At 37.9% G+C, this 19,569-nt stretch overlaps 1 protein-coding gene and 1 pseudogene across 5 annotated transcripts in view; one reads left to right on the top strand and one right to left on the bottom strand.

Moving 5' to 3' along the window:
- Taok1 (TAO kinase 1) overlaps nt 1-19,569 on the top strand; it is a 72,464-nt gene that overhangs the window by 46,306 nt on the left and 6,589 nt on the right. For all 5 annotated transcript variants that reach the window (XM_021178413.2, XM_029483184.1, XM_029483183.1 and 2 more), the window contains 7 exons: nt 3,566-3,700; nt 5,347-5,583; nt 8,146-8,274; nt 9,991-10,194; nt 13,078-13,317; nt 16,671-16,883; nt 18,319-18,501. In XM_021178413.2, coding sequence (XP_021034072.1) covers nt 3,566-3,700; nt 5,347-5,583; nt 8,146-8,274; nt 9,991-10,194; nt 13,078-13,317; nt 16,671-16,883; nt 18,319-18,501 — 1,341 coding nt within the window. The remainder of the gene's footprint in view (nt 1-3,565; nt 3,701-5,346; nt 5,584-8,145; nt 8,275-9,990; nt 10,195-13,077; nt 13,318-16,670; nt 16,884-18,318; nt 18,502-19,569) is intronic.
- On the bottom strand, nt 15,427-16,437 carry LOC110306217 (annotated as a pseudogene).

Here is a 19,569-nt window from a genome sequence, read left to right as displayed (position 1 = left end):
CCCTCTCTCCCCCTCCCTCTCCCTCTCCCTCTCCCTCTCCCTCTTCCCCCCACTCCCCCCTTCCCCCTTCTCCTGCTCTTGTTCTCTTGCTCTTTTTCTCTCACTAAAAAGAAAAAAACTTAGTTTTCCATAGCAGTAGTCTGAAGTGTTAATCTGTTACCTGAATTTTGGAAATTGCTGTTTTTAAATATAAAGAAATTTGGAACAATTTTAGAAAGAATAAAAATATAGAAACATCACATAAACTATTTATTATTAGAATATTTAAAAATCGGAAAAATATGTACGTGAAAATTATGCGCAGTTGTAATTAGAAAATGAGAGTTGATATGACTAATGAGCTAGAAGCAACTTTTGTAGTATCCCACTTTAAAAAAAAAGAATTATTTATTTAATATATATATGAATAAACTGTAGCTGTCTTTAGACACACCAGAAGAGGCATCAGATCCCATTACAGATGGTTGTGAGCCACCATGTGGTTGCTGGGAATTGAACTGAGGACTTCCTGAAAAGTAGTCAGAGCTCTTAACTGTTGAGCCATCTCTTCAGCTCCTGTAGTATCCACTTTTATATTTAAAATAAAATAATGCGTTTGAAAATTCAGGATTTGGTAAAAGTGAGCATCTATTACATTCTTTGCAAAAAATTTTTGCTTGTGTCATGTAGTCATATTTTTACACATATACAGGTCCCATGTTGAGCAGTTTTCCTTGATTATTTTCTCTACCTTCGTTTTGAATCAGGGTCTCGGTTGAGCCCAAAGATTGACCTGACTCACCAATTTGCTCCAGGAATCCCATGTCTCCACCATCTGAGGGCGACAATTACAGACAGTCTGTGCCCTCTTGGCATTTCCATGTGTGATCGGGATTCAAACTCTAATCTTTAAGCTTGTATGACAATTGCTATGTCCACTGAACTATCTCTCCCTAATCATCCTTTGGAATTTTGAGTAAAATATTTTAGTTTTCTCAAGAAGACCTTTTAATAAAAGAAACTTTAATAGTGTATAGTGACCTTGGGTTCAATTCAAAGCAGGCTGGTCATTTTGGATTCAGTTCTTAGCAGTAGAATTAAATAAAAAGAAGACTGTTCTTAAATTTATAGCAGTCCTCTTGCCTCTGAATCTGAGAATAATCTTTTTGATTTTACAACTTGTAGTATTATCTAGAAGTTACTAAACACGATTACTAAAAGATAGGAATAACCATATGCCTACCAACATGAGAGTGGATAAGGAACTTATAGTATATACATCTGTCTTAGTTAAGTGTTTATTGCTGCTGGGCAGTGGTGGCGCACGCCTTTGATCCCAGCACTTGGGAGGCAGAGGCAGGCGGATTTCTGAGATTGAGGCCAGCCTGGTCAACAAAGTGAGTTCCAGGACAGCCAGGGCTACACAGATAAACCCTGTCTGGGCGGGGGGGAGGTTATTGCTGTGAAGGAGACACATGACCAAGGCAATTCTTAAAAAGAACATTTCATTGGGGCTGCCTTACAGTTCAGATATTATGTCTATTATCATCATGGCAGCATGCAAGCAGATTTGGTGCTAGAGAGGTAGGTGAGAGTTCTGTATCCTGATAGGCAGTCAAGCAGTAAGAGAGAGCAACACTGTGCCTGGCTTGAGTTTATGAAACCCCAAAACCCACTCCTGGTGACTGACACACCTACTCCAACAAGACCCAACCTCCCAATAGGGCTACTCCCTATGAGCCTAGGGGAGTCATATTCATTCAAACCACCACATACATCTAATGAAATAAATATTCCTTACCTGTAAATAGAAATAAAGTTAGAGAGTCTGCAGTGTGTGTAATCCTAGCCACTTCGAAGGATAAAGCAGGAGATATAAATTCCAGACCAGTTTGGGGTATGTAGTGAAACTTTTCTCCAAAAAACCAAAACACTCAGAGGCACTATCCAGACAAAAATGGATGAATATTTTATAGTGAAATGTCAATCCTTAGCCACTGGCTCAGTGGTTAAGAACGCTGACTGCTTTTCCCAGGATCTGGGTTCAATTCCCAGCACCCACATGGCAGCTCCCAACTGTAACTGTGGCTCTAGGGGATCTGATACCCTCTTCTAGCGCCTATGGACACGAGTTATACAGGTGGTACACAGACATTCATGAAGGCAAATCATCCATATACATAATAATTTTTTTTTAAAAATTTAAAAATGAAATGTAAATAAAGTGTTTGCATATCAGGATCTATAGGGATAAGTGCTAATACAAAAGTTACCATAATCTGAATAGATGATAGAATGGAAGATACTGCTAATTGATAAAAGTAGCTACAGTTTGAGGTGCTATAACATGGTGATAGATTTATAGTGCTGAAAAGGTAGCTATTTTCAATTAAAATGGCTAAAGGGAAAAAATGGTTTTTGTTTTTTGTTGTTGTTTTTAAAGGCAAGGCTTTAGCTTGTCTGTAGACCTGACTGGCCTTGAACTCAGATCTGCCTGCCTATGCCTCCCAAGTTCTAGGAATAAAAGTATATTACCATGCTCAGTCTTAATATATTTTAACAGATCCACAGACCTATTGTGGATGATGGTTAAACTGTAGTATCATTATTTATATATATTTTCCACTTAATTTTTTTCTTTTCTTTTAAGACATGGTCTTTGTCTAGTCAGGGTTGGCTTCACAATCATGGCAATGCTGTCTCAGCATAGACATCATTAAAAAAACTACCACACCCAGTAATGATTACAGTAATTTTCTTTCATTGCTATAGCTTTCTCGTTTGTTTTTTTTTTAATAAATGGCAGAAATATAAACATAATCTAAAGCCTTAGCATAGTGGCACACATCTATAATCAAAGCAGAGAAAACACACAAAACAGCAAAATAGTCCTGTACTGCTTATTAAAACTCAACTGTTTAATTTTTTTATTACCATTTGGAACATTCACTACATGCCCTAATTTGCTTTTAAGTTACATTAAGGCCTTTCAGTTGTGTTTTTGTTATTTTTAAATATGGATATGTTAGTGTGTGTATGTGTGTATACATAAGCGTACACATGCCCCAGAAAGCCAGAGTCGTCAGATTCCCTAAAGCTAGAGAGAAAGATACTTGTGAACCACCTGATGTGGGTGCTGGGAATCAAACTTGGGTCCTCTGCTAGAAAGTACATACTATTGACCACTGAGCCATCTTTTCAATTCAAGCTTTTTGGATTTGCACAGAATGTTATTTTTTATTACCATTTGAAACATTCATTATATGTTGTCCTATTTTGCTTTTAAGGTATATTAATGCTTTTTAGATTTTTTTTTTAAATATATGTGTACATGTGTGGGGGGGGTTGGTGGGTACATTTTCTATGTTGAATATATACTATTTCATGTACTCTGGAAATAATTTCAGCTAACTCTATTTTTGTTGAAAGAATCAATAGTATTTCTAGCTTCTATTTCTGTTTTGTTGAATTGTGGATTTCTTTTCTTTTTTTAGATTGCTTAATAAAATTGTCTTTAGTCTTTTCCTTGAATGCTCAAATAAATTGTTCATCTTACATAATATTTTCTCTTTTTCTGTCTTTTAAGGAGGAGGAAAATTATCAGGAAGAAGGAGATCCTAGAACAAGAGCATCAGACCCACAGTCTCCCCCTCAGGTGTCTCGTCATAAGTCACATTATCGTAATAGAGAACACTTTGCAACCATACGAACAGCATCACTGGTACGTATCACTCAGTTCCAAATTTAGTATCTTTTTATGTTGGTAGTATACAGAAAATACATTTAACCTTCTTATCTTCATGTTTGGATTTATTTTGCAAAACATTCAACATTTAAATTCCCTGTTTGAAGAAAGCAAGGTGTTTATTCACATAATATTTTAAAATGCTTAAGAGAACTACAAAGTACTGAACAGGCATTCAAATGAATTTTAATAATTTTGGTTTTTGGAACAAGGTGTTACTGTGTAAACCAGGCTAAACTGGAACTCACTGATGTCCACCTGCCTCTGCTCACTGAAGGAGTTCACCACCATGCTCAGCTTCAAAATTAGTTTTTATTAGTGGTATTAAAGAAGTATTTGTGAAATAGTTTGAGCATTTAAAATTTTTATGTATAAGACAAGAGAACCAATGTTATTGCCAAATAAAAACTAACATGCCAGGTATGTTAGCACAAACTTTTATTCTCAGCATTCAGGAAGCAGAGGCAGGTGGATCTCTGAGTCTGAGGCTAGCCTGCTTTATATAGTAAGTTCCAGGATGGCCAGGGATACACAGAGAAATATTGTGTAGGGGTTAGGTAGGAGGTGGGAGGTAGGGGTAGGAAGGGAAAAAAGAGTGAGAGTTGAAAAACAAAAGAATTGGGGCTGGAGAAATGGCTCAGCGGTTAAGAGTACAGACTGCTCTTCCAGAGGTCAAGTCCAAGTCCCAGCAACCACATGGTAACTCACAACCATCTACAATGAGATCTGATGCCCTGTTCTGGTGTGTCTGAAGACAGCAACTGTGTACTCAAATAAATATAAAAAAAAAAAGAAGAAAGAAAGACTGACTGACAGACAGAAGACAGACAAAAGAATTAACAGTAAGGGAAGTCGAGCAGTGGTGGCACATGCCTTTAATCCCAGCACTTGGGAGGCAGAGGCAGGCGGATTTCTGGTCTACAGAGTGAGTTCCAGGACAGCCAAGACTACACAGAGAAACCCTGTCTCGAAAAAAAAAAAAAAACGATTGTGATTCAACCTCCTACTCAGGTTCGTTTTGTGCTCTTTAGCATAAGTGATCTTTCATTTCAGATTTATTTCAAGTAGTTGAGGCTTTAGGCATGCTCTTTTTTTGTACAGTTGTTTCTAGTTTTTGTTAGTCTCTCCCCTCTCCCCAAGAGTTTTTCAATACATTGTTTCTCTTTGTAGCCTTAGCTGTCCTGGAACTCACTCTGTAGACCAAAGTGGCCTCAAAACCTTGCCTCTGGCTCCTGAATGCTGGGATTATAAGTGTACACTGCCATTGAGGCCTCTGTATTTTCTTTCTATTTTCATATACATTTAGAATCAGCCTATTTCTTTAAAATATCTGTTAGAAATTTCAATTTTAAACTGTTAATTACTTCCTTAATAGTAATATTCTAAATCCTTTATTATTTTGTTTAGTAGAGACAGAGTCTTGTGATATAAAAGACTTATTTGGCCTTATACTCATTATATATAGTACTATCAGTCTATACTTTTGAAAATTTGGCAATTTTTTTTTTTTTAAGACAGCCAAATGCTAAGATTACAGGCCTACGCCACCATGCTCAGCTTCCTAAATGCTTGTGAAAGAAAATTGTTTTGCCTTCTTTTCTCCTCCTCTATTGTATGTCTAGGTTACAAGACAGATGCAAGAACATGAACAGGACTCTGAACTTAGAGAACAGATGTCTGGTTACAAGCGGATGAGGCGACAGCATCAAAAGCAGCTGATGACGCTGGAAAATAAACTGAAGGCAGAGATGGACGAACATCGGCTCAGATTAGACAAAGATCTTGAAACTCAGCGTAACAATTTCGCTGCAGAAATGGAGAAACTTATTAAGAAACACCAAGCTGCTATGGAAAAAGAGGTGATCATTTCAATATTAATATTAATATTAATTCATCTCTTAATTATCCAGATTAGCATTTTGAAGTTTAAAGTATCTAGCCCTAGGAAATAAGTAAATTGATCCAGGAAAGACAAGCATTTATGTAAACTTGTATAAAGCTTTCTGTTTAAGGAAAGATTCCTATATGCTTTCTTATTAGTTTTATAAATGAAACTGCTGCTTTTTGGGATTGGGGTGGGTTCAAGACAAGGTTTCTCTATGTAGCAGTTTTGACTGTACTGGTATCACTTTGTGGCCCTGGATGGCCTCAAAATGACACAGATCCTCCTGCCTCTGCCTTCTAACTTCAGCTGCAGGGGAACCAACAGCCTCTTCAGGCCTCCTTGAGTACCCAGACTTGTGTGACATGCACAGGTATACATAAACAGTTTTTTTAGGGAATATATAATCTTGCCTATATTGAGAATTTTATATACCTACTGGATTCTCTTTCACTCTCCAAGTTAAAAAATGGAAAAAAATACATTTTTTAAAATTAGGAAAATGACAGCATAAATATTAATACTTGATTTTTATATAGTTTTATGAAACTATGCAGATATTCATAGTCATGGTAGGTGATGAGAAAATGGGTATTAGTTTGAGAAGTGTTAGATATTGACATATATAGGAAAGCAACTCCTTAAATAGTATTTACATTGTGATTAAAAATTGATTCAGAGCCAGGTGGTGGTAGTACACACTTATAATCCCAGTGCACTGGAAGCAGAGGCAGGCAGATCTCTGTGATTTGAGGCCAGCCTGATCTACAAAGTGAGTTCCAAGACAGCTACACAGAGAAACTTTGTCTTGAAAAAAAGCAAACAAGAGGCTGGAGAGATGGCTCAGCGGTTAGGAGCACTGAATGCTCTTCTGAAGGTTCCTGAGTTCAAATCCCAGCAACCACATGGTGGCTCACAACCATCTGTAATAGGATCTGATGCCCTCTTCTTGTGTGTCTGAAGACAGCTACAGGGTACTCATCATATAAATAAAATTAAAAAAAAAAAAAAGAAAGAAAGAAAAAGAAAAAAGCAAACAAAAAGTAAATTACTAAAATTGGTTAAGTCAGGGCTGGAGAGATGGCTCAGTGGGTAAGAGCACNCAAAAAGTAAATTACTAAAATTGGTTAAGTCAGGGCTGGAGAGATGGCTCAGTGGGTAAGAGCACCCAACTGCTCTTCTGAAGGTCCAGAGTTCAAATCCCAGCAACCACATGGTGGCTCACAACCATCTGTAACGAGATTTGACTCTGTCTTCTGGAGTGTCTGAAGACAGCTACAGTGTACTTACATATAATAAATAAATAAAATCTTTAAAAAATTCCAAACTTTAGGAAAAAAAAATTGGTTAAGTTAGATGTCATTGCACATAACTATATCTGCAGCATTTTTGGGAGACTGAGACAGGATTGAAAGCTGAAGGAAAGCTAATTGGAGTTACACACATAGCAAGTCACAAATGGCCCAAGTAAGTCACACAGTAAGGCATAGTTAATTTTTTAGAAAAAGGTAGGGAGCTTTCCTAGTGTGTTGTAGGCTCTTTTAATCCCAGCACTGTAGAAGAAATACAATGGTTAAAAATGTACATTCTAGGAAACAGAGGCATTCCAGCCAAATGTTAAAGCTATTCTAGCGCTCTTGGTTCAGTGAGAGCTTCAGAACAAATGAGTGATTAGGAAAGACCTCTGGCCTCCACTGTGTGTACTCAAGTAGTACATACTTCTCCCCAAATTATATGTGCTACATTTGTAATATTTAACATTCATTTTCTATGATTTACAGGTAAGGATCTAATTTCAAGATGATTGAATTTCATTATTTAATATATAACTTACCTCAGATAAAAGGGCTTAGTTTGTAGGGCCTGAAAAATGGCTTAGCAGTTAAGAGCATATACTCACCCGGGCGGTGGTGGCGCACGCCTTTAATCCCAGCCCTCAGGAGGCAGAAGCAGGCGGATTTCTGAGTTTTCGGCCAGCCTGGTCTACAAAGTGAGTTCCAGAACAGTCAGGGCTATAAAGAGAAACCTGTCTCAAAAAAACAAAAACAAAAAAGAGCATATTCTCCAGGGGTCCTAAGTTCAATTTCCAGCACCCACATCGGGTGACTCACATCACCTGTAATCCTAGCACCAAGGGGATTTGATTCTTCTGGCCTCTGCAGGCAGCACATAACTATATATAGACACAACACACACATGTGCACACATAATGAAAACTTTTTATAATTATTAGTTTATGTTTGAAGGTAAATATGTATTTGCTTTTTATTTATTGAAGGGAATATATTTTCTTATTAAATAAAACATTTTGATCCAATAAACACATTTTAAAAAATTAATTTCACCGTATTGATCTCTCAAATTTGACTGATGAGCGTAAATTGGTTAGGTTGTTTTTTGATGCTTATGGGGATTGTTTTTGTTTGGTTTTTTTTAATTTTCTTAAAGTATCCTTAGTGATAGATATTAAACTTATGGTTTAATTTTATCTACTTAACTAACTTGATTTTTTCTTTTTTCTTTTTTAAATTTTATATAGGCTAAAGTGATGGCCAACGAGGAGAAAAAATTCCAGCAACACATTCAGGCTCAACAGAAAAAAGAACTGAATAGCTTTTTGGAGTCTCAAAAACGAGAATATAAACTTCGAAAAGAGCAGCTTAAGGAGGTACTTCTTTTACAAAAATCCTTGTTGTTCTGCTGTGAGTTATGTTTAATGGGTCTATATTCGATAGCATTAGCATTAAGATTTATTTGCATCTACAAAATATGTATCTGCTTACATGAAGGCATTGAGTATAATTGATACTTCTCTATAATTAATTAGTTTTCTAGTTGAATAGGAACTCAGTCATTTCCTTGATCCAGGTCTGGTGTTGTACATCTTTAATCTGGTACTGTGAACTCAGACTACATAGGAGTAGCCTATCTCAAAAACCACATACAAAGATAGTTGCAGATTTTGTACTTTTTATATTTTCTCATGCTTCATAAAATAAAACTGTAAAGAATTAATTCCTTCGTTGAATGACAGGGAAAAATTATTAGCATCTTAGAGCTTATCCTTTTGAATAATGGTATTAGTTGTTTTTTTGTTTTTGTTTTTTTTTTTTCGGGTTTAGCCCAATATGAGTGGTAGTTTCATTTAAGAAATTTTGAGAGCCAGGCATTCATTGGTGGCACACACCCTTAATTCCAGCACTCAAGGCATAGGCAGTTGGATCTTTGTGAGTTCAAAGCCCACCTGGTCTATAAATTGAGTTTCAGGACAGCCAGCTCTATGCAGAAAAATCCTTTCTACAGAAAAAAAGAAACTTGAGAATCTTGAAAAACAAAAGGGTTAAATGATGCTTCACTGTATTTTATCTATAATTCCAATTAAAAATATATATGTTTTAAATCTATAGCACTCCTGTCTCTTTTTGGAAAGTTTTTATTGTTGTTGTTGTTGTTGTTCTCTTTTTGTTTTTTTTTTTTATTTATTTGTTTTAAGATTTATTTATGTATATGAGTATACTGTAGTTGTCTTCAGACACACCTGGAAAGGGCATCAGATTCCATTACAGATGGTTGTGAGCCACCATGTGGGTGCTGGGAATTGAACTCAACAACCACTAAAAGAGGAGTTAGCTGAGCCATCTCTCAAGCCCAGTTTTGTTTGTTTGTTTGTTTTCCTTTTAAAGGCAGGATATTTGTTTGTAACAGAGCCCTGGCTGTCCTGGACTCACTTTAGACCAAATGTTTGGAAGTAAAGGCATGTGCTACCACACCTGGTTTTGGAAGGCTTTTTAAAGGTGTTTCATTTATTAACCAAAAGCCAGGAACTATGAAATTATGCATTGTGATGTATACAGGGAACATATTACTTACCTTTTCTAGGTCTACTGTGCTGTTATTAGGAAAAAAACAAACAAACAAGTGCTTTTAAGTTAACCAAGTAATGGATGGTGGGCAGTGTAGCTCAGGCCTTACATTATGTTCCCCTCAGTGCAAACAATAAATAGATAAATTTACCATAGCCAGCTATGGGGATTCTGGCTTATATAATTCTACTACCAAGGAGGCTAAAGCAAGAAGATTGTAAATTGAAGACCAGCTTGGACTACATAGTAATAGCAATAATAAAACTCAAAATTGCTAGTTAAATGTACTATGTTGCATTATATGTTCATACAGGTAATTTTTTATTTTTTTGTTTTGGTTTTTCGAGACAGGGTTTCTCTGTATAGCCCTGGCTGTCCTGGAACTCACTCTGTAGACCAGGCTGGCCTTGAATTCAGAAATCCGCCTGCCTCTGCCTACCAAGTGCTGGGATTAAAGGCATGTGCCACTATATAGTTAATTTTTATGTTACTGAATGGTTTATGGTTGTTTTTGTTTCTAGGAGCTGAATGAAAACCAGAGCACACCTAAAAAAGAAAAGCAGGAATGGCTTTCAAAGCAGAAGGAGAATATACAACATTTTCAGGCAGAAGAAGAAGCTAATCTTCTTCGACGTCAAAGGCAGTATCTAGAGCTAGAATGCCGTCGCTTCAAAAGAAGAATGTTGCTTGGGCGACATAACTTGGAACAGGACCTTGTCAGGGAGGTATGTACATTTAAATGATGTAATCAAAATAAATAAATCTTTCAATGCTGGAAATTAAAACTTTTTTTGTTTTCAGCAATGGCTTACTCTGTAGATCCTGCTGGCCTCAAACTCATTATTAAGCCAAACTGGTCTTAATCTTCTGATTATTATATAAAATTCTTTATTAATGAATTTCTTTTGAAGATTGAAAATCTTGCTGGGCGTGGTTGGCCATGCCTTTAACCCCAGCACTCAAGGAGGTATAGCCTAGTGGATTTCTGAGTTTCAGGTTGGTCTGGTCTTACATAGCAAGTTCCAGGATAGCATGGGCTACGTAGAGAATCCTTGTCTTGAAAACTCAAAGAAAGCATGGCATAGTAGTGCATGCCTTTAATCCCAGAACTCGGGGGGCGAGGGGGGACAGAGGCAGGCGGATTTCTGAGTTCGAGGCCAGCCTGGTCTACAGAGTGAGTTCTAGTCCAACCAGGGCTATAAAGAGTACCTGTCTCGAAAAAACCAAAAAAAGAAAAAAAAAAATTGGAAATTTTCAGTTACTTCCAAATTTCTGCTTTTGTCCATGTATTCTCTGTACCTGAATTACTATTGTGCACATGTTCACAAGACCGCTTTCCCTGTGGTTGTACATGAGAGAAATCTCTGATTGCCAGTTCCTTTCTCTAAAAGTGCTCTGTTGGAGCTGGAGAGATGGTTCAACAGTTAAGGGCACTGGTCTTCCAGAGGACCTGAGTTCAATTCCCAACACCTTCAATGGCAGCTCAGCTGTCTGTAGCTCCAATTCCAGGGCATCTGGCACCTTAAGGCATACATTCAAACTAGGAGCTGGAGATAGAGGCGGATACAAGCCTCCCCTGCAACTCCCATGTGAGTGCTGAGAACTGAACTCATGTCCCCAACAAAGAGCATTCTATACTTTTTTTTTTTAAATAAATAAATAATCTAGGAGATCTGATGCCTCTGAACTCAGGAACTTGCACCCAAGTGTCCATACCACACACAGACATATATCCATATTACTCAAGATAACTTAAAAAATAAAAAAGTAGAAATATGGACATTTGAACTTAGCCAGGATAACACAGCACTTGGGAAGTAGAAGCAGGCAGATCTTTGAGTTCCATGGCTACCAGGGCTACATAGTGAGACCTTATCCCAAAAACAGAACAGAAATTTAAATTAAACATTATACTGATTAGAGTTAAGTTTAAAATTATATTGATGAGAAAAAAGTTAACATTCAGTCTTAGGTGTAAGCTTAGTTGGTAATGGACATTGTTAGTACCATTTTTGAGCAAATGATTGGACTATAGCTTTTTATTGTTGTTTTTCAAGACAGGGTTTCTCTGTGTAGCCGTGGATGTCCTGGAACTCATTCTGTGGACCAAGCTGGCCTCAGAGATCTGCCTGCTTCTATTTTCTGAGTGCTGGGGTCAAAGGCATGTGATAGCACCACCTGGCTTAATTTTTAAGAATATGAACAGAGAAACTAGAATAATGGTCCAGAAATCAAGCTGTCTTACCTCCAGAGGACCTGAATTCAGTTTCTAACACTCACATTAAGCAACTCATAACAGCTTGTAACTCCAGCTCCTGGGATCTGACACCTGGCCTCTCAGGACACGTCTCAGGATGTGTGTGTGTGTGTGTGTGTGTGTGTACATGCTCACATACATACATACACACACACCAACCCACATCATTTAAAAATATATATGCACATAAATGTTTACCTATCATATGTACATTGTGAGTTCTATTGTAGAAATAAAAGAACCAGCTTAAATGACTAGTCTTGTAGAAATGGTTGAAAGTTGTTTCACAAAGTGGTAGCTTTCAGTAAAAATAAAATGTCTTGTGCTGGTAGTGGTGGCATACACTTGTAATCCCAGTACTTGAGAGGAAGAGATGAGAGATTTTGTTAAATGAGATAATAATTGAGAAACGTCTGCAAAAAACTGTTGGTTTCTAGGGAGAGGGTTTGCAGGGCAAAGGGTGCCATTGATAGGTGTATGTGCATACTTTGTTGATTTGTGTGTGGGTGTAAGGGAGAATGAGAATGAATGATTGTATGTAAACCATACTCCTGCAGTGACTGGAGGGAAGAAGAGGGTGTCAGATGCCCTAGAAATGGAGGGGACTGTGTGCCACTGTGCAGGTGCTGGGAACTGAACCCAAGTTCTTTGCATGAGCAACAAGTACTTTCAATCATTGAATCATCTCTCCAGCTCCCCTTTTTATCTGGACCAAAACATTTTTTTTTAATTTTTGGGTTTTTGGGACAGGGTTTCTGTGTAGCTCTGGCTATTCTGGAACTTGCCTTGTAGACCAGGCTGGCTCAAATTCAAAAATCCATCCAACTGCCTCTGCTTCTGAGTGCTGGGATTAAAGGCGTGCTTGGACAAAAATATTTTAAGAGAATAATTTTAAATATTTTTATTATATTTTATTTTTGATACAGTTGTCTCACAATACAGCCCTGACCTAGAACTTAATTTATAGACATGTCTAGACTTGATCTCAAACCACTTCTGTTGTTATTACAGGTGTGAGCTACCATGGCCAGCAAGAATAACATTTCTTAGGCACTATTTTGTGCTATATATTATTCTAAGAAGTTTTTGATTAAGAACTTATCTCTTCCTTATTAAGTTTATGGCATAGACCTAGTGGGAGGGAGAGTTCTTCTGATGTTCAAGTAATACTTGTACATACAGACACAAAAATCACCCATGGGAACTTAGTATTTACTATGTAACCATTGACGCACTGGCTTAATTACATCCAGGTTCTAGTGTTACTGATTTGGTTTGGCTTTTTAAAATGTTTTCCCCATTGGTTTGTAAAGCAATAAATTATACCTTTGTCTTTTAAATTATATTTTAGGAGTTAAACAAAAGACAGACTCAAAAGGACTTGGAACATGCAATGCTATTGCGACAGCATGAATCAATGCAAGAACTGGAGTTTCGCCATCTCAACACTATTCAGAAGATGCGCTGTGAGTTGATCAGACTGCAGCATCAAACTGAGCTCACTAACCAGCTGGAATACAATAAGAGAAGGGAACGGGAACTGAGGCGAAAACATGTCATGGAAGTTCGGCAACAACCTAAGAGTCTGAAGGTACTGTTAGTGTAAGCTTCTTGATAGAGTCACATTTGTAGTCATTGGGAGGTTGAGTTGACTTAGTACTTTCATTTTTAGCATGCTTAACTTGGGTTGCAGTGTGGACTGCCTGTTGCTTCCTTTACTTTTGTACTTTGTATCAAAGAAAAATAATCAGCAGAAAATTTAACTGCTGAAATTCTTTTAAAGATTTATTTCTGTATTTCAGATATGTGAGTGTTTTATTTGCATGTATGCCTGTATACCAGAAAAGGTGTCAGATAATGAATGCCATGTGTGTGCTGAGAATTGAAGTCAGGACCTCTAAAAGAGCAGCCAATGCTCTTAACCTCTGAGCCATCTCTCTTGCCCTGGATATTCTTAATCAGTATTTTAAAAATATGCAGTGTCTGATGCTGACATTGTAGTCTACAGGTCAGCATGCTAACCTGTTAGTTTCCTCTTAATTTCCTAAACAAATATGTAAAAGTTCATTTAATTATACTTTACTATGGCATTGAACTGAACCTAGTGATTTGAGCTAGGCAGGTGCTCTATCTCTTAACTAATCCCCAACTTAACTGTGTATTTTTTGACATGTATATTGACCAACTTAATTTATACCTGTCAATATTTATAATGATAAAAATAATTTTAACGTACGTTCTGTCTCAGTGGTAGTAAGTGAATATATTCTCACTTTTTGGTTTTTCGAGACAGGGTTTCTCTGTATAGCCCTGGCTGTCCTGGAACTCACTTTGTAGACCAGGCTGGCCTCGAACTCAGAAATCCGCCTGCCTCTGCCTCCCGAGTGCTGAGATTAAAGGCATGCACCGCCAAGCCTGGCTTGTATATTCTCACTTTTATGCTGAACTAATACACATTATAGAAATATGTCTCCTTTAATGTATGCTTGTTTGTCTGTTTGTTTTTCAAGATACGATTTCCTGGCTATCTGGAAGTGCTCTGCAGTCTTGAACTCAGAGATCCTCCTTCCTCTGCCTCCTGATTGCTGGGTTTAAATGTGCACTTTCACATCCAGTTTAATAAAAAATGAATAAAACCTTTTTAAAGGCAATGTCTTACAATATTTCTATCTCAAAAATATTTGTTGAGTTTCTCTGTTTACTCCAAGGTGGCTGTCCCTGCCGTGCACCTTAGCTTTATTAGACCATTAAAAGAATAGTTAGTTGACTTTAAGATTTTCTTCAGATGTTGTTAAACGATAAAGTAAACCATTACTGCAGATGGCGTATGTGCCCTGTAATTCTAGCACTGAGTAGGCTAAAGCACCAAGGAATTCAAGGACAACTCCATCAAATCAAAGCCTTGTTTCAAAATGTTTTTTTAAAGGGTTGGGAATGTGAATTACTGGTAGAGTGTTGTCATGATGCCCCAGGTTTGGACATAGTATTGTAGGACAGAGGGAATAAACCATTGCTGAGTATAATTCTACCTAACTTACTCTCCTAAGGAAAAGACAATTGTAATAATTATTTACTATCAAACACTTGAAAATTAATCTGAAGTTTTGTACATAGATACCATAGAAAGTTGGATCTATTATAGATTGTGGTTAGAGTTGAGATTATCATGAAAAAGAAAAAAAAGAAAGAAATTGGAGTGAAGTGTTCCAACCAACTAAAGAAACCTGTTTTAGTGTCTGCCTCACATATCTTGGTAAAACTTTAGCTTATCAGTGTTTTGGTTTTTTTTTTTAAATATCCCAGAAATTTATTTGATGTTTACTTGAATACATTTTATGTAGAAAGATTGGGATTGTTTGTGTTTGTGTTTGGAGCCCCTGGTAAATCTCTGAACCATAACGGTGCCATTCCAGAGACATGAGAAATGGAAACTGTAGGCCCAATATTAGGACTGCTGTTTAAGATTTGTCTCTGGTCAAATCAAGCCACTCCCTTGAAAAATGCTTGAGGTGTTAGAGCCACTATGTGAAAACAGCTGACATGAAGGAGGGCATTTAGATTATGGCTTGTTGAATACTTAAATACTTGGAAATAAAAATATTCAGCTTTGAAGTTTTCAATACTGGAAACTCTCAAGTCTAGGGTTTACAGCCAGGAAAGGCTGCTTTGTACTCCTTAAATTGGACTGTTTTCCAAAGCCTTAATCTTCAGCTTTGGCTTCCATTTCTTCTGCATCATCATCTCCATCCACTTCTGCATTTTCTCTCTCAAGCCGTTCCAGCTGTCTTGCAAGTTCAGTCTCATCTGTATCTGTGACCACTTTGGGCTCCATCTGAACATTGAAGACTCCCCTCTTCTCCTCGATCTTCTCTTTGATGACTGCCATAGCCTGATTGAGGACAGAGAGGCCTTCTGTCCTCTCTAGGGTCGTTGTTGTCATCACATACCTGGGTGGAGCTATTAGATTAATCTTGATGGGCATAGTTTCTGTAGAACAATTCAAACCTGCCCTCAGGGCTTCTTTTACAGCATCAACGCCTACATAACCATAGCAAGCTCCTTTAATATCTGCTTGAATTTTGACCACTTGTGGGGTCAAATGCCTATTGATATTGTTAATGAGTACTTCTCTTTCATCTTCATTCAAGTCTAAACTATCCAAGATAGATGGGTCTGAGACTGCATGCTTAAAAGCATCATAGGCACCATATCCAGGTCTCTTGTACTTGTCATCAAAGACCCAGGCAGTCCTCTGGAACAGGCTCTCCGGCTGCTCATCCGTGGTATATTCTAATACCTCAGCAACATGGCGAAGAATGCTATAAACAGTTTTGGATTTTGTGAATTTGTCTTCACATTTGATTGCTTCCTCTGGAGAAACACTTCTTTTTGACAAATCTATATACCCTTTTTCTTTATCCACTCTAATGACAACTACACATTCATTTCTGCCAAGTTGGATCAGTTTGTTTATAGAACGGATACGTCGTCTGGATAATTCACTAAGAAGAATAATGCCTTCAATGTTATTATATTCCAACAAGCTGACATAGGCCCCCATTTCAGCAGTGGATCTTACATTCACCATCACTACATCTTCCACCTCAGGAAATTTGTGTTGATAAAATCTACAACTTAGACCCGGCATTCTGAAGTGGATGTGTGAATCCCGAAGTAGGGTCCCACGCGGAGCTGCTTAGTGGCAACGAGGAGACTCTTGTCAGTGTTTATAACTACCATATTTAATTTATGGGATGAAATTTAAATTTGTGTCATGAATATTTGCCAGATGGAAAAATACCTGCAGTTTTATCATATAACCTTGTGGTTTTCTTCTCTATTTTCTTCCTGGCTTTATTTATTTATAGGTGTTAGTAGACACTATGCCAAATGCTGTATTTTGAGACATGCATTCATCTCCCCCCCCCCCTTTTTTTTTTCCAGTCTAAAGAACTCCAAATAAAAAAGCAGTTTCAGGATACCTGCAAAATTCAAACCAGGCAGTACAAAGCATTAAGGAATCATCTACTGGAGACTACACCAAAGAGTGAGCACAAAGCTGTTTTGAAAAGACTCAAGGAGGAACAGACTCGGAAGTTAGCCATCTTGGCTGAGCAGTATGATCATAGCATTAATGAAATGCTCTCCACACAAGCTGTAAGTTTGCTTTGTTTAGGAAAAACAAATTTAGTACTCCTTTCTTACTACCTCCCAAATGAAATCCTAGCAATTGAAAGATAAATTGGGAATTATAGCTCTTTAATAGCCCAGGAAAAAAATAGTATGCATCCATATCCTTCCTATTCTTAGCTTTGTTAGGGGAAAGCATGGTGTACTGATACATTTAGACATAAGATCCTGTGATGGCTCCCTACAGGTGTAAATTCCAATAGATTATCAAGATGAAATGAGTAAGCAGGGAGGTGATGGCACATACCTTTAATCCCAGCACTGGAGAGGCAAGCATAGCTCTCAGTTTGAGGCCAGCCTGGGCTATCGGGTGACTTTCAGGACAGCTATACAGAGAAATAAACCTTGTCTCAAAAAATCAGGCCGGGCGTGGTGGCACATGCCTTTAATTCCAGCACTTGGGAGGCAGAGGCAGGTGGATTTCTGAGTGTGAGGCCAGCCTGGTCTACAAAGTGAGTTCCAGGACAGCCAGGGCTACACAAAGAAACCCTGTCCCAAAAAAAAAAAAAAAAAAAAAAAAAAAAAAAAAAAAAAAAAAAAAAAAAAAAAACGGGTGGGGGGAGATGAGAAAACTGTAAGCAAAATGTAGTTCTCTAATTGGTTACTTTGGAGGGCACAGATGAAATACTATGCAAATGTTTTCTTAAAGGGCAGAATAGTAAATATTTTAGACTGCAGATCAGGAGGTAAATGCAGGATATTGTATAGGTATATCTAACTGTTAAAAATGTAACCACGTCAAAATGTAAAACCCATTTTTAGGTATTGGACTGAACAAAGATAAACAAACAGCTTGTGTGCTGTGCTTGTGACTCTGTCCTGTAATCATTTCCACCAGGGAAGAAGAGACTGAATACTTTGTCACCCAAAAATAGTCTAGGTTTTTCTTAAGAAAAAGCATAGTTGCCAGGCAGTGGTGGTGCACACCTTTAATCCCAGCACTCGGGAGGCAGAGGCAGGTGGATTTCTTCTGAGTTCGAGGCCAGCCTGGTCTACAAAGTTGAGTTCCAGGACAGCCAGGGCTATACAGAGAAACCCTGTCTCGAAAAACCAAGAAAGAAAGAGAGCGAGCGAGAGAGAGGGAGGGATGGAGGGAGGGAGGGAGGGGGAGAGAGAGAGAGAGAGAGAGAGAGAGAGAGAGAGGAAAGAGAGGAAAGAGAGGAAGAAAAGAGAAGAAAAGAAGCATAGTTATCCAGGTATCTTCTGAACAGCTTATGATAGGATCTTTTGTCACATAATATTGGTTATTATCTTTTTCTTTTAGTGATGTTCACACCAGGCTACAAAGAAAGAAGTTATATAGCATACAAAAACTTAATCTGTCTTCTCTCATTCTTCATTTTTATAAGTCATGAATGGATAGTTCACAGTAGAATGTATCAGTTTCTCTTCTTCCTCTCAGCTGCGTTTGGATGAAGCACAGGAAGCAGAATGCCAGGTTTTGAAGATGCAGCTGCAGCAGGAACTGGAGCTGCTGAATGCTTATCAGAGCAAAATAAAGATGCAAGCTGAGGCCCAACATGATCGAGAGCTTCGAGAGCTGGAACAGAGGGTCTCCCTTCGCAGAGCGCTCTTAGAACAAAAGGTACAGATAATAGGAGGAGAGCTTTTTTTTTTAATCAAAAGAACTAAATATATGTATGTGCCCATAATGTATGTGCCCTTGGTATTGCGTGGGTATTTTTCTTTCATTGTATTGTGTATGATGCATGTATGGGGTGTGTGTGTGTGTGTGTGTACATGTTCATGTGAACCAAGGTTCACAGCTTTTTTTTTTTTTTTTTTAAGATTTATTTATTTTATATAAGTACACTGTAGATGTCTTCAGACACACCAGAAGAGGGCATCGGATCCCATTATAGATGGTTGTGAGCCACCGTGTGGTTGCTGGGAATTGAGCTCAGTGCTTCTGGAAGAGGAGTCAGTGCCCTTAACAGCTGAACCATCTCTCCAGCCCTGTTCACAGCTTTTATTTTAATTTTTTGGCCTGAGGATTGAGCCTGAGACCTCACACTTGCAAGACAAGAACTCTACTGATATCAGTAGGGCTTGTATTAGATTTCTTTCATAATGTTTTTTAGTTCTAGTTTAGTAGGTTTGTTGTTGTTCTTCTATTATTCAGTAATGAGCTTTTCATTTTTTATTTATTTTTTGGGTTTTTTTTTTTTTTGAAGACAGAGTCTCACTCTATAGCTCTAGCCTTCCTGGAACTCACTATGTAGACCAAGCTGGCCTCAAATTCACTGAGATCCACCTGCCTCTGCTTCCTGGGTCCTGTGATTAAAGTCATATGCCACTGTGCTCAATAATGAACTTTTAACTAATGAAGTTTAAAACTCAAAGGAATATAATTAATGAGTAGATTATGGTTTGGGACCTTGGAGGTACAGAGGAGGTACATTGAAACAAAACAATGATCTGATGATGGAGCTCTCTCATATGCTGATGTTCACATGTATCGTCGCTGTGTTCAAGCACTCTTAAGATCTTTTTTTTTTATTACGTATTTTCCTCAATTACATTTCCAATGCTGTCCCAAAAGTCCCCCATACCCCGCCCCCACTTCCCTACCCACCCATTCCCATTCCCCTGGCCCTGGCATTCCCCTGTACTGGGGCATATAAAGTTTGCAAGTCCAATGGGCCTCTCTTTC

This window comes from Mus caroli, chromosome 11, assembly GCF_900094665.2.
Source record: "Mus caroli chromosome 11, CAROLI_EIJ_v1.1, whole genome shotgun sequence".
Taxonomy (NCBI): domain Eukaryota; kingdom Metazoa; phylum Chordata; class Mammalia; order Rodentia; family Muridae; genus Mus; species Mus caroli.
Note: the sequence above shows the minus strand (reverse complement) of the source record. Positions and strands in the feature narration are given on the sequence as shown.